Here is a 16,042-nt window from a genome sequence, read left to right as displayed (position 1 = left end):
CAAGGAAGACAGGTGGTAGTTCTTCACAGAGCACTGAAAATCTAGCTCTTTTGGTTTATTGACTTGAATGCAGCTTTTGCATGTTCAGTTTAAGCTGGTATTTTAACAATGCACATTTCTAAATTACTGGTGGTGGAATATCAGTGAGCACATACTTGCACTGCTTAACTCCATGACTATTCGTGGTCAGCAAGAATTTATCCGTTGAAACTTTGTGTCATCCTGGGTTCTTGGTCTTCAAGAACATCAGGAGTATTTTTATTCTGTGGGAAAACAGAAGTGAGATTTAACACCCTATGGTGACGGCAGAGTATTGGGACTCATATTTGAGTGCTGCAGAGGGGTGAGATGTGTGTTTTAGCCCGCGATGCTGTAAAACAGTCACCTGTGCAAGGGCAAAGGGGAAAGTGGGATCGGCATCTCCCGGATGCCGGTTCGGGGTCGCCCTGCTTTGTCCCGGCCGGCGTTCCGCGGGCCTCTGCGGCACTGCCAGGCACCTATCCCGGCCGAGAGCCGCCACCTGCGTTCCGCTTCCCGCCTCCCAGGCGCGCCCGGCCCCGCGGGGCGCCGGGGCGGAGCAGGACCTGTCCCGCCCCAGTGGGCCGCAGGTCGGGTCGCCGCCTTCGCCCGTCCCGACCTGTCCAGTGCCGGTCGCGGTCGGAGGATCCGCGCCCCCGGCGCCGGCCGATGGATCCCGAGGCGGCGGGGGACGAACTGTCCCGCTTGCGCTCGCTGTTCCTGGCGTGCGACGCCAACGGCTCGGGCCGCATCGAGCGGGAGGACTTCGCGGCACTGTGCGCCGAGCTGCGGGTGCGGCCGGCCGAGGCCGAGGCCATCTTCCAGCGCCTCGACAGCGACCGCGACGGGGCCATCACCTTCCCGGAGTTCGCCCGTGGCTTCCGCGGCGCCACGCGGCGGCAGCCCGGCGGCGGCGAGCCTGCGGGCGAGGAGGGCGAAGGGGAGGAGACGGCCGCGTGGGTCGCCGCGGGGCTGGAACAGCCCTGGAAGGACTTCGAGGTGCGGCTCGGAGACGAGGCGAGGTACATCCCCAGGTAAGGTCCAGGCCCGCCCGATCCGTGCCACCCCCGATCCCGGCGGGGGGCGCGGGTCCGCGTTCCCGCGGCTGTCGGGGCTGAGGCTGGCGGCGGCACAGCGGCCCCACGGGACAGAAACCGCTCTCCTGAGGAGCCTGCCGCCGGTGCTGATGCAATCCCAGCTGGGAAATGGCCCTGTAGCGTGGCCCCTGCGCCCCTGCGCCTGCAGGTGTGTAGAGCCCTCCTCACATCTGCTTCCTGGCCTCGGTGGTTTTCAGCGCTGTTTTTCCAGCATGCATCTGCTCGCTTGCTTACTCTCCGCTGCGCTGCCAGCTACCCACGTGGGAAACTCCGGCCGGTGGAACGTACGGGATGCAAAGTTCTGCCGGCTCCGGAGCAACGTTCTCCCCGCGCTATTCCCCGACCACCCCCAGCACCTTTCTTGCAGCCCTGTCAGCCTTTTCCTGGTAAATACTGGCCACCAACAATTTTGCCCCGAGGTTAACGGTGTTGATACGTACGGCTCTCGGTCTGAGGAGCTCACTGAAATTCGTGAGAGCCTTTGCCCTAGGTGTCAGGGAAATAAAGATAATTGATGGTAACTTGGTTTGAGATTAAACCCGGTTACCACGGGTATGTCAGTACCAGGCCGGTTCCTATCTACAGAGGCACATTTTGGTGACTTGCAGTAATCTACCTGAAACCTGAGGTGCTCAAAATTGATGTGAAAATGTTGGCCATGAAAAGTACAGAGTGATTCTTCTTCATTTTAAAATTATAATTTATGATGGAAAACAATCTGCTTTTAAGGAGTTGGCAGCTAGTTAAAAAACCACATGTATATGAATATATCTATGTACAGATATTGCTCCTTAAATTCTCACTTATCCTAATAATTTAGTTCTAGCCACATTTAAAAATGTGTTTGGATTATGAGATAAAAGGTTTCTTCAGAGAAATTTTCAGTTACAGAACCTGCTACTCATGTGCACAACTGGAATAAATAGTTTTCTTTTTGGACTAGCCCTGGTTAGATTTATTGGATTGCCCCTTTTCAGACAGATCAGTAACTTACGTAGGTCTGTCTTAACTTGTTCATAATGCCCTCCTTTCTACACACTTGATTTCTACAGAAAGAGAACAAGAACAAAAGGCTGTTTGAAAGTTTGCAGAAACAGTTAATAACTTAACCTAAAGTCGGTCAGAAACTCAGTAGAGGTGAAAAAAAATGTGACTCATGAACAGTGGTAACTTGTGAAAGCATCAATTTAATTTTGGTAATAGTCTGTGTCAGTATCTTGGTTACCATGTGTTGCAGCAGCAGTTTGAGTGTAGTCTAGCTGATTGTCTAAAAGGATAGTAGGAGAGAAAGGTAATAGGTTTTGTTGGCTCCACTGTGCAGATGCATCCTGTACTTATGCTAAATTCATTATTACTCATTTAATGTAATTTATGTTACAATTCTTTTACAAGAAAACTGCAATTAACTAAATTTTGATAGTTAAATACTATCAGGTTGGATGTAATTTGGTGTAAATGTTTCCTATTCATGTTCAGCTTTATAAATACCTTTGAACATCCTTCATAGTTGGCTGTATTGATTAGGTGTGTGCCAGCATTAGCTGAAGAACAGTGTGCCCTTTGTTTTCTTGTTATTTCTCCTTCCTCTCCTGAATTGCAAGAAGCAGGTTTGTGTTACAGCTCAGCTTATTTCCATTGGCAGGCCGCACCTTTTTTGTTGAAACATACCTGTAAGGGGTTTTTTCATGTGAGTAGCCCCACTAAAATCATTAGGACCACTTATGTGAGTAATGAATATATTGAAATTGTTTGAGGAATCTTAAGCAACAGCATATATTAAAATCATGTGAAGTACAAGCTGGAATTCCAAAAAGTTATTTATCTTTTAATTTAAATTATTTCATTTATTTTAATTGTTTGTCACTTAAGGGTTTTTTTTTTATTTCATTTTTTTAATTGAAAACTAGACCTAGCTCAGAACATAACTGCATCTTCAGTGCTATAGGACAGTTGGTGTTCTTACTTTATGCTTTGTTACTTTTCATATGTTTGTTGTAACACTGGTGGTGAAAACTGTGAGGAAAGTAATTACAAAGAAGAAACTCCTTAAACCCAGATGAGTGCAGTTAATTGTCCATATTTTTTTATCTCAATTATGTGGTTTTTATCGTGATCATTTTGGGTTTCAGTCCCTCAAAATGCTCTGCCTTCTGGCCCCAGACCAGCAAAACACTGGCACATGTGCTTTGATGCTGTTACAGTTTATATAAAGAGAAACTAGGCATAGTAGATGGAAATAGTGAGATAAAACCAGGATTGATGTAGGAGAAAATCGCATAGTAAACACCTGTGGTCTTTGTCACTCTTCAGCTTGATTGAATACCCATGGAAATCAAGGGGAAATTTTTCAGTGATATAAAAGGTTCTGTCACTGTTTCAGCAACTGATTCAGCCTCACTTTCTGCTACTGAACTTTCAAAAACCGTAAATAAGCCTCCATAATGAGGTGTGAAACCCAGTAACAGATCCAGTCTTCAGTGTAGTAGCAGACATTTGATGCAACATTATTTACTACCAGGTACTTCCCGCCTTGTGCCAGGTACTAAAATAAGCATACATTACAATAAGCGTATTTTGAATTTAATTACTTTTTTAAAAACTTAGTTTTGTTATGGGATGGATTATACCTCTCTGCAGTTTGATGTATCAGTTACACAGTTCTGTTAGATTATACTGTAAAACATTCAAGTCTGTGCTGGAATTGTGGTTATATTGGTTGTATGTGGCTGTATTGGAAGAGTAATGTTCAAGAGTTTCTTTTCAGCCTTGCTCCTTTCCTCCCCATCTGAATAGATTTTTTGGACCAAATTCAGTTGGATTTCTTGGTAAGGTGGTTACTGTGAGTCAAAATATTGTTTGCCTTAGTCTTTACCTGTGCTTGGTGGGAAATTGTGCCACTAGGACAAAAGAAGTACGAAGTCTTTCCAGGCTGTTGACCTAATATGTGAAGTCAGATTTTAGTGGAATTGCACTTACATTGTTTTTTTAGGTTTTTTTTTTGGCATTCATTTCATTTAAAAATGCGGCTAGCTTTCTGTATGATTACATTTAATCTGGAATAATGAATAATTAAACATAAAAGAATGCAATGCCTTTGGCTTATATGTGTATGTAGTGAATTGCCACTGGAGATCTGTTTTATTGAGAACTCAGCCATATTCATTAGTTTATTCCTCTAAGAAGTATTTGCAATGGTACAGGAGTAGACAAAAAAAGTTCAGAAGTGTACCTATTTGGTGTTCCAGGCAGTGAGTGCTCCACTGCACTGCCCGTACTGGAGGGATTTAGCCCTTGACCATGTTACTGGGTGTTGCATTCTTTTTTGTGGCCAATCTCAGATCTAATTGAATTTCAGTAGTAAGACTGAAAGGTTCCCTCCATGCTCCTGATAGACGTGCTCCTGTAAGCGTGGGGGAAAGTCTCCTGATGGCTATCCTTTTCCATTCCTCAGCTTGAGGAAAGAATGATCCAACATCCACTGACACTTCCAAGATAAAACCTGTACTAATGAATGCTATGACACTTATTTCTGTCTATAAATCACAGGCAAAAAACTTCTGGAAAACAGATTTTTAAATTTAATGTCAGAGACCTTCAATCAGAAAGAATGAAGATTTGGGACTGTCAACAAAGGCTTTAAGCCTTCTAGGGCAATTTTTGTGAGATATTGGCAAATTGGGTAATTTTATTGGAAAATGAACTAAATTAATTTGAGCATGAGGGGGTGGATGAATCTGGAGCAGAAAGTTTTAATCCCTGTCTTGAGTTAAAGTCTACTTCTGAGAGTCCTCATACTTCATTGCTTTGCTTTTTAGTCTTGGGGTCTGTTTTATTTGTATGTCTTGTAATTTTGGCCAAGCTGACTGTTCATCAGGCTCTGATTTCAGTGCTGCCAGACTGTGAGATTTTATGCATCATACAGTTCCAATGTACTTAATGTGATTATGATAACAGTATGCCCCAGAGTCATGTCATCTGAAGCTGTATAGAAAATGTGGATCTGGGGGATGTGATAAAGTGAGAAAAGCATGCTCTTCTTAACACAAGCTGTTTAAACTGTGAAGACAGGTGATGCTCATGGGATATACTTATGTACTTGAGCAAAGAAGAGGAGCTCTGCTGCATAAAAAAACCATCCAAAACATGTCATGCTCTTGCTGTCACGAGCCAAGATGCATTTTTGCCAAAGTCAATATAAAGCACAGTACTAACTCTTGTCAGCAATAAGTGTTTACTTCCATGAGATGATGATATCAGAACTGGAGGGGTTTCCTTGGAAATTGAAGTATGTTCCCTGGAGAGAGGATAAAGGCAAATTCAGAGGAAAAACAAATGTTGGGTCCTCCCTTATCACAGAGGGGGTCTCTGCTGTAAGAATGTTGTCCTGTCTTTTAATACGTCTTGCGATAGGGGTTTGAAAGATATGCTCTGTTGAAAATGTGATGGAAGCCTTTCTGTGAGCCAGAAGACTTTCTGAGCTAGCTGAAGTTTTACTGCTCTTCTGCTTTTTGCTTTAGTCAGAACAGCAACTGTGCTAACTAACTTAAGCACTGTAGCATTCATTTTCCTGGTATTTTAATGTCATACGACCATTTGCCATAACAGTGTTGTTTGAGGCATTCTCCTTTTCCACAGACTTCATCCTTCCCTGCCTGTCCCACAATCTTTTCCACTCCTGCTCCACTGGCTCTAAATGACTCCTCTGTTTTCAGAAAGGAACATCATTTGTGCCTTGGAAACATTAAAAATCCTTTCTCTGGGAAACAGACCTTGGCTGAGCTCTCTCATCTGGGAGTTGCAGATTTATTTCTCTTCTTTTAATGCAGCCTGTATCTGAAGGGGCAGATACAGAAAAAGAGAAGGCAGTATTAAAAAAAACCCATAGCACTTCAAGTTGACAAATATCTTGAATTTTAAACTATGTTAAAATTTTGTGTAATCTCTTTTTCCTCAAGGCATTCAATCTAGAAGATGTTAGGTACTCAGCTGTGACAAAATCAGATCCTATCCATTCTGTAACAGATATGGTTGTTCTTTTCTGGTTGCTGATGCAGAGTGGCATATGCAATGTGTCTGCTTTTTAGAAAAAGGTACTTCTCTATCTCTTGGTGGCACACACAGGCGATTGGTCTCCAGAGTGAGGACAATCATCAGATGCATAATGCTAGATCTTTCTTTTCCACCGAACACCCAGCTCAGACATTCCTGGCTCAGACCACCTTATACTGCACCTCTTCATGTCCATACCACAACAGAGCTGCTACAAGTGATAAGAGAAGTTTTACAAGCTGACCTACACTAGGAAGAGGTCATTAGAATAGTGTTCTAAAACCAAATACTGCCCTTAGGGTCAGACTAAGGGAGGCCCATGCAGCATGGCATACTCTCTGCTGAATACATAGGGGGCACATGTAAGATACTGAGCACATGTAGAGTTGTTATTTGAAAAATTCCATCAACTCCCTCTGAGCGACATTTGGAGTGTGGATCATTAGGCAAATGGTCACTGTATGATCAGCAAACCAAAAATAATTCTATGAATTAATAAGGATTCATATAGCTGTGGGGGGTTAAATGAAATTATGACACAATATAATCTAAATATCTGATATCTCTTAAGACAAGTGTTGTGGGGGTTTTGATGTGGGGTGTTTTTTTGCCTTTTCTACTGGTCCCCCTGTATTCTACTGTGCTTCTTTAAATCTACCGTGTTAAAAATTGCTTTATAATCAGACCAGTTTCATTTTCTTTATGTAATTCTCTCAGGAACTCTCTGAAACCATGTAAATACAGTAACTTTGCTTAAGTTAACTCATGTGAAGTTGGGCAAATACTGACTAATTACAGTTACTAAGTACTAATTTTACAGACAGTTTATTTTATAAAACCTTTGGGATGAAGTACTTCAGTACTGCCAGAGCAGTACTTGGCCAGAATGCTATACTTATTGGGGGTACTAGTGTATTGTGTCTGTACTTTGCAGAAGCAGCAGAAAGGCATGCATGGTGGGTAGTGTAACCATAGTGCCAGATGAACAAAGTGACAGTCTTTCATGTTGTGTATTAAAAAATGCTCTTTCTATGCATTAGTATTTGTGAATATCTACAGTTTTGTTAGTGTGGAACTTAAAGAGGTACAGCTAAATACGTTGAAAAGTGATTTTAGGATTTCAAGGAAGACCAGTTTTGAAAGGCAGACTCAAGCATTTTAGATTAATTTCCCTGAAACTGAAGTAAGAACATTCTAGTTACCTTTTTGTCCAGCAAAAAGACAGACTGTTTAGAGTTCAGGTCAACTTGGTGAAATCCATTTGTAAAATCTTCTTTGATAACTAATTTTGAAGAACTAATGAATTTACAGAAAGAAATAGCATGTGTTTAAGGAGAACTTGGGGCAAACAAACAAATTGGCCAATATTAATTGCAGCTAATCTGTCCTGCTGCAGTGGTGTTACTGGTATTCACCAAAGCATATGAAAACAGAGGAGTGATTGAAAATGGCAATTTGAAACAAATAAACATCAAATACTTACTGCATGTTGATACAGTGTGTACATAGAGGCATCCTTCTGAAATCCTGCATGTCTATAAAACATTATAACAGTGCGCTTGCTGCTAATTCATCATGGATACTTGGAGTGACTATATCAGTAACAGTCTTCCCAGTTCATGAAAGTGTGTTACTTCTTCCTGAAGGCATAAGTGATTAAATAAAGTCCCATCAATTTTGTTTGCCATAGAAACACTCACATAAGTGTCACTGAGAGTTTCAGTGACCAACTGTGGTCGATAAAGCCTTTCAGGCCCTTTCGAGGAGCCAGCATGGTCAGCATGGTTTAAGTTGTACAGGTTATTCTTTGGCTTCTTAAGCCTAAGTACTTCCTAAAACTGGGTCACTGTGATATTTTGAATCCATCTGGGTGATAGCTAGTCACTGGAATAAGAAGGAATTTGAAATATAAAAGTTTTCTTTTTAATCCCAGAGGGGAAAATAAAATCTTTCAGTAACTCCTTTGTGCTTCTGAGTACTTTGTCTTAAAGCAGATTTAGATGTAAGGCAGAGGCTCAGCAGCATCGATATACTGATTTCTAGCTTCAGTTTGGGAATGTATATTTGCATATACTTTGAAAAGAATCACAGTATCATTAGGATTGGAAGGGACCTCTGGAGATCATCTAGTCCAACCCCCTGCCAGGGCAGCCCCATCTACAGCAGGTTACATGTCTACATCGATTTTGAATGTCTCCACAGAGGGAGACTCCACAAGCTCCCTGGGCAGCCTGTTGCAGTGCACTGCCACTCTCAACACAAAGAAGTCTTTTCTCATGGAGGTGGAACTTGTTTTCTGGTTTATGGCCATTACTCCTCATCCTGTCACTGGGCACTGCTGAAAAGAATCTGGCACCATCCTCTTGGCACCTGCCTTTGAGATACTTGTAGGTATTGATAAGACCCCCTCTCAGTCTTCTCTAGACTAAACAGGCCCAACTTCTGCAGTCTCTTCTCATAAGAGAGATGCTCCAGAACCCTGATCATCTTTGTGGCCTTCTGCTGGGCCCTCTCCAGTAGCTCCTTGTCTTTCTTGTAGTGAGGAGCCCAGAACCGAACACAATACACCAGATATGGCTTCACTAGGGCTGAGTAGAGGGGCAGGATCACCTCTCACGACCTGCTGGCCACACTCTTCCTGATGCACCCCAGGATACCATTGACCCTCCTGGCTGCAAGGGCTCACTGCTGGCTTGTGGTCAACCTGTCATCCACCAAGATTAACAGGTCCTTCTCCTCAGAGCTGCTCTCCAGTAGGTCAGCCTGTTCTGGTACTTGGGGTTATTCTTCCCCAGGTGCAGGACCCTATACTTGCCCTGTTGAACCTCATTAGGTTTCTCTCTGCCCAACTCTGCAGCCTCTCAAGGTCCCACTGAATGGCAGCACAGCCTTTGGGTGTATCAGCCACTCCCCCCAGTTTCATATTGTCAGCAAACTTGCTCAGGCTACATTCCATCCATTCATCCAGGTTCTTGATAAACAAGTTGAACAAGACTCAAACCAGTACTGATCCTTGGGGAACACCACTGACTGCAGGCCTCCAACTGGATTCTACTACTCTGATCACAGTCTCTGAGCTCTACCATTCTTGATCCACCTCACTATCTATTCATTTAACCCATGTCCTGAGCTTACCTATGAGGAAGTTGTGGGAGACAGTGTCAAAAGCCTTGCTGAAGTCAAGGTAGACAACATCCACTGCTTTATGCTTGTTGACCTGTCCTGCCATGCCATCACAGAAGTCTATCAGGTTGATCAAGCATTTCCCCTTGTTGAATCCATGCTGAACTACTTCTTTCCTTCAACATGGTTGGTGATGACCTCTGGGAGGATCTGTTCCATGACCTTTCCAGGGACTGAGGTGAAGGCTGATGGGCTATAGTTTCCCCAGTCCTCCTTCTGGCCCCTTTTGAAGATGGGAGTAACACTGGCTTTCCACCAGTTTTCAGGCCTCTCCTGTTCTATGTGATTTTTAAAGGATGATGGAGGTTGGCTTAGCAACAACACTTATCAGCTCCATCAGCACTGGTGGGTGCATCCGTCTGCCTAGACCATCTCTAACTCAACCCTCTGTGACCAAAGGGAATTCTTCCTTTCTCCAGCCTTTTCTTACCTCCAAGGTCTGGGATTCCTGTGGGCTGGCCTCAGCAGTAAGAACTGAGGCAAAGACGGCATTCAGTAATTCTGCCTTCCCTGTGTCTTGCATTACCAGAATGCACTCATCTGATTCAGCAGTAGCCCCAGATTTCCCCTAATTTTCCTTTTGCTGATGATGTACTTGAAGAAGCTCTTCTTGTCCTTAATATTCCAAGTGAACCTTGGCCTTCTTTGTGGCATCCCCTGCATACTCTTGACAGTGTTCAGAAGAAGCTGGAAGAGGGAGTGGCTGTGGGTGTGACATTCTTGTTGAGAATGAAAGTTGTGGAAATACATTGCACTATTCCACTGCAAATGTATTCTATTCTTGGCACAAAGTACAGTAAGCACAGTCTAATTGTTTCCCCCCTCAATGTAAGACACTGAATCTTCAATTTTGCTACTCCATTAATAATTTCTATGGTAGGAAATCTCTGGTATTGACATTGTGCATGTTATATATGTTATATATAGTTATATAGGTCCTTGAAGTTCCAATCGTGTCAGTGACCTGATTTGCACGACAGTCACGAAAACATTTGCTTAAGTAACAGATCTTTTATGTTAGGGTCAAGTAACAAGTAATTTTCCTACTGTTTGCCTGCTTTCTAAGAAACTATGTTACTAGTAAGCATATTTTTGGTGAAATTTAAAGGAACATAGAAAATTGCAGAACAGAGATGCTTATACCATGTTTGTATTTCATATTTCTAAAAATCTTGTATGCTGACTAAAATTTTTTTATGTTTTAGACTGTGCTGAATTTATCTGCCTTGCAAGGCTGATAAACTGTCCATTTCACTGTGGCTAGTGCTATTTCTATTTTACATTAAACTCATTTAAAAGACTGTGTATATTTACACTCTTTGAACGAGTGACATTCTTCAGCAGCTATTTCTGGATATGAACTGTGTCTGCTTCCATCTAAAATTTGAAACTGTTCTGGAATAGTTTATTGCCTGTTTTGGTGAGCAGTTTACAGCTCTGAAGGATAACTACTGAAGTGCTAGGAAGTTATGAAATGTGTCACATGTTAGCAATTCTCCAACTATGAATTTATTTTTTTTTGCAGCAGCAGCTATATGAAAGTAGAGAAGTGGGAACAGTAAATGTAACACAGAAGAATTGAGACATACTGTGCTGAATGTTCAAAGTCCTTATCTAGCTTGCTAAATTTTAAAACTAGGCAAAGAGGTTTTCCATCTTGATTTGCAGTAAATTTTTCAAGCCTGTTGTAGAACATTTTTCCAAGTAAGTGCATTAACATGGTTTCTCTCATTTTCAGACAAGAGCAGGTCAGTGTTCTGTATCAGAACATACACATAGCGGAACCAAGATTAATCCAGTCATATGAGCGTGTAATTAAGAACTTCATCCGAGAGATCAAACTTCAAAGCACAGAGATGGAAACTTTGGCCATAGCAGTAAAAAGGTATAGTGAGTTGTGTTTCTAGTTCAGTTCTGTAGTTTCTTTTTTTTGTCTATCATGCTTTGTGAGCTTAAACTACTGAGAGTTAATGCCAAAATAAGCCAGGCATGCACTTGTGCATAAACACATATAGCAGCTTGCAAAGGGTTCCATGTTCATACTTTGGATAAGTTCTGGACCAAATTTTTGTAGACTCTATTGTTATGTTAAATGTCTTAAAACATTTTGACTCCTCCTCCTTGGCTACATCATGGCTAGGCTTCACGAACGAAGATTTTGGAGGGCTCTATCCACGTTTGTTACAGGCCTTGGCCACAACTTTGAGTTTTATGATGCATGTCCATTATGCTTTCATTTTGGAAACCATATTTTTGCTTCTTGAGCTTCAAGGAGCATATTTCCCTATTTTAACTACTTGGCATTTACAGTCTCACATAATTACTGCCACAACCGAACAGATTAGCTCAGAACAGAGATCTTGTGTATGTGGGTGATGCACGTTGCTGCAGTTACCCTTTTGAAGTCTCTTCATTGGATAACCTGAGGGGCCTTTTATTTTTGTAACTTAATTTTAAAAAATGCAGATATTATGTATTTCAGGCTAATCATCATCTGTCAGCTACTATTTAAAAGCTAATTGGCCAGTCTCTTCAAAATAATGTGGGATTTTGGTTCCCAGGCACATCAGTTTCAAGGTCTGGGCAATGTTAAAGTGTTTCCATGTATGACTGTCTAATTTGTTTCAGTTGAGGTAAGCAGATGTGTTTTACACAGTGTTTCTGTCAAACCAAAGGGCAATTGCTAAGAGAATATTTTTTTTAATTTATTTTTTTATTCTTTTTAAAATTTTAGAGCTCAGGAGAAAGCAGCAGTTCAGCTAAGTGAGCTAGAGGAAGAGATGGAACAACGGATACAAGCTGCAGAGCATAAAGTTAAAAAGGAAGTGAGTAATTTATATTTACAGAATTTCATAATTACCAAACTCTCAGTGACCTTAAGCAGAATTGGTGGTCGGGTATGGTTTTGATCCTGATGGGCTGACTCAAAGCTGCTGAAAGCAGGGCCTAGATGAAAAGAAGCTACGCATAAGATAAAAATGAATGCTCTTAATGCTTTCCCAAAGAGGAATGTCTGCTCAGATGTGATGAAAACCAAGAAAAAAAATGTCTTTCTCTTTTGTGAGGATATGCTGACCAAGGGGAGTTTCTTTCTGAGACCAATATTGCAAACAGATCGGAGAAAATGATCTTTCACCATAAAGGAGTGGAAACTAGTAGACAAAATTATGTAGAATTTAGATCATTTAGATCATTTAGTCCTAATCTGTGTATTGGCCTGGAGTAATGATCTTTCTTTCCTCTATTTTCGTCCTGCAACTACATTTTATAGAGTTGTGGACTTAAGAGAGGGTAATTGTGATAACAGTGTGTGAGGGCCTGCACCTCCCAAAGTTGATGGGAAAATCTGTTTTGATGTGCTTGAGTTTTAGCTGTTGTTTCAACCAACTGGCAGTCTTGATGGAAAAGTACAAAAATCCTCTTGTCCTTTCCCACTGAAAGATGTATTAGAGTCACATGTGACTGTGTAATTCAAAGCAGCAAAACCAGTTGTCTGCTTTGTTTTACTAAATTAATATAAAATAAGCCTAACTTTATAATATGCATAAGAGTAACAGTTCGTGAAAGTGTTCTAATGTCGACATAAGTTATGCATTAATTAAAACATATACTATGGGCATAATTATTGCTCGGTAGGACACACAATATACTGAATGTCTGTATATGTTTGCTATGGGTTCTTTCACCAGAGCATTTCCAGAATTAGAAGCAACAAAGTGCTTTCTGACAACTTGTTGATTTGAAGTAGTTCACATTAGTTGATCTGTGAAGGTAAATGGTGTTCTGATAGATTCGCTTCAAATAGTGTATTTTTCTGTACAAGAGAAAACACTCCTGCCAAACCATAAAAGTCAACTGTTTTCCTAGAAACAAAATATAATGGCATAAAAATGTTAATAAAGATATCACCACTGCAAAAAAAGTGTGTTGTAATATGTTTAACTACTGGTAATGCATCTCTCAGTAAAGATAAATGTTCATTTTTAGAGAGACTAAGCAGTTATGTTTAGAAAACAAATAAATTTTCTCTGGAAAATTGCTGTTTCTCAAAAAATGATAAATTCCAGAAAAGAGCCCTGAGGACTTTTTCACTGCTTTAAAAGGATGACTGGGATGTGTGCATTTGCTCGCTCTGAGATCATCTACAGTTATGTACATCTTCTGTGTATTACCCACTTCTAGTCTGTATTTCCCTTCTAAAAAGTCCTCGAATTGACACCAAGTTGCAGGTGTCATCTTCACTGTTCACATCTACCTCTAGGTAGGAAAGATGAGCCGTTGTTTCTCACAGCGCTTTTTTCATTTTCACTCCTCAGTGTTCCCTTGTAGCTCCACATACTCCACCTAGTAAAACGCCCTGAGAGTAAATGTTAAGTTATTTACTTTGTAGGACTGTGCTAAGCCATTAATCTTAATGCCTGTATTCAAGGCTATTGTTTGTCAGAGTGATCTTACTCATGCTACCGTGACACCTGCCTCTGCAGAACCTGTCCTGTATTTTTTTGCTTCAAGGGAAACAAATATTTACCAAACAATACTGAGAAGTCCTATATAGTTGCCAACAGTAGGGGAATCCATCTTAAACTGATTACTTTGATTACTGTTTTAACACATAGATTTCAACATCACCTACAGGAAAGCACTGAATTCTGAGCAAAGTCCATGTGTGCCTTTTCCATGTCAAAACTCAGCCTGTCTCATTGGCACCACTAGTCACTGCTACATTCTGATTTCTTGTGTTGTGAAACTGCACTGAAGTCCCTGGGGAGTGACTGAAGTGAGTCAAACACATATTATTTTATAGCACGCCACACTCATTCTTCTCATTGTGGCTGATGTAGCCTCTCTTCAAAATCTCTCTGTCTTGATTAAAATAAAACTCAGAATAGTGTACTTGGTTTGATATTCAGACTGAGTACTGTATTCAGATACTGATATTCAGATTGAGTACCATATGAAACTAAAGATACTGTCATCTGCTTACCTTTTACTGACATGGCCCCGTAACATTCCAACATTTGTGAGCAAAAAAATGTAAGAGAAAAACCAAAATAAAAAACTAAGTGATGGTAGCATGGTAATATTATTACTAGCACATTGTATGCTGAGCCATAGAAGACTGGTTTGAAAAAAGAACATAATGGCCTGATTTGTGCATGGGTGTGTATGTATTCATCTATATATACACTACACACTTACATGTATGTACAAATAAAATTTGATCACTTTTTCAGGTCGGTTTTTATTTATTCTTTCCTAAGACATTGAAAATGTTAAGCACAAGAGACATAAGTAACACTGAATGGACTCATATCTTTGCTTCCACCTTACCATTTTATTTCTATGAATGTTGTATAAGTGGATTGCAATTACAGAATCAGAATCTGTGGATCCTAAGGAAGGGACAGGTTGACACAATTGAAAGACAAAATTGCACACATTAATTTGAGTGGTTTCCAAAATGATGAATGAATTTTTTAATAAACCTTTGAAACCTATCTCAACTTCTAATGAAATTGAAAATATTGCAGGAGAAGCGAAAAGCTGAAGAAGCACTAAATGAGCTGAAGCGTCAGTATGATACTGAGGTTGGGGATCTTCAGGTGACAATAAAAAAGCTTAAAAAGGTGAGTGAGTTGAAGTCTAGTGAGTTTTTGAAGTGTTTTAAAAGATTTTGACCTTGAAGTGCTTTCCTCAAGATGGATAATCATAATTATAGGTTTGTAATCTAATGTGTATTAGTAAATGGCAACTGCTGATAATTTTCAGTAATTCGTTGAAATACTTAGGAAAAAGAGCAACTGTTATCCAAATTCTGTTGTTAAAAAATTTTCTAGGTCCATAAAGTGTCCATCAAGTTGTTAACATTGCAGTTATCTAGTCTTGTGTTTGGTAGAAATAATCCAACATATTGCCTCTAAGTATTTATAATTTATAGATTTCAATGAAATTGGCAACCCAAATATAGTAATTTATAGTAATATAGTGCCTTTTAGAACCCAACTCCAATCTGATCTTTTAATTTGATACCTAGTAGTAAGGCAAACTGAAATCTCAGATATGAGATTGTTTTTGGATATTTTGTAATCTGGGCTTAATTTTAACATTAGTTTTTGCTGTAAGTTTTAGCAGAATCATAGCAACCAATATGGATACATTTTTTATTCTTTATATTGAATTGAACTTGAAATAGCATTTATAGAAATAGAAATTTCTCACAAGAAACATGAGAGGTTGTAGTACAAATACTACACAGCTGAGGTAATAATAATTTTTTATAATTTTTTTTAACTTAGTGGGAATACACCTGTTTGTATCTTCTCAATAGTTGACTTGTGTCACTAGTTATGCATATTTTATACCTAAAGAGTAGGTGAGCAAAATTATTGATCTAAAAATTTTTTAGAAAGCCAGTGATTATTGGAGTAATGCTGCTTACCAGCACAGATGCCAAAACTCTAACTTTTAAAAACTTAAGTAGCTGTAAAACCTTTCAGGGGTTACTTAATGTGATTTCCATTAGCTTTTGTGTACTTTGAATCAGAACAATCAAATACATTAATTTTGCATTTTTCTATCTGTCTAGTTGGAGGAGCAATCCAAAAATGTAAATCACAAGGAAGATGTGGGTGAACTGAAAAAAAGAATGCATGATATGTTCCTGGTAAGAGATTATTATCATTAACATATTAATC

At 40.3% G+C, this 16,042-nt stretch overlaps 1 protein-coding gene across 9 annotated transcripts in view; it reads left to right on the top strand.

Annotated features, from left to right (window-relative positions):
* Window positions 1-687: 687 nt before the first annotated feature.
* The window catches only part of RASEF (RAS and EF-hand domain containing), a 41,525-nt gene continuing 26,170 nt past the window's right edge, over window positions 688-16,042 (top strand). For 7 of the 9 annotated variants that reach the window (XR_001873391.1, XR_001873390.1, XM_017806286.1 and 4 more), the window contains exons 1-5: window positions 688-1,052; window positions 11,086-11,232; window positions 12,082-12,172; window positions 14,879-14,974; window positions 15,934-16,011. Coding sequence is in view for 7 of the 9 variants with exons in the window: in XM_017806286.1 (XP_017661775.1) it covers window positions 688-1,052; window positions 11,086-11,232; window positions 12,082-12,172; window positions 14,879-14,974; window positions 15,934-16,011 (777 nt within the window). In the remaining 2 variants the exon portion in view is untranslated. The other 2 variants (XM_017806290.1, XM_017806291.1) reach the window with 2 other exon arrangements.

Source organism: Lepidothrix coronata, unplaced genomic scaffold (genome assembly GCF_001604755.1).
Source record: "Lepidothrix coronata isolate B3197 unplaced genomic scaffold, Lepidothrix_coronata-1.0 Scaffold14, whole genome shotgun sequence".
NCBI classification, from domain to species: Eukaryota; Metazoa; Chordata; class Aves; order Passeriformes; family Pipridae; genus Lepidothrix; species Lepidothrix coronata.
The sequence above is the reverse complement of the archived record's forward strand: the minus strand, read 5'-3'. Positions and strand labels throughout refer to the sequence as shown.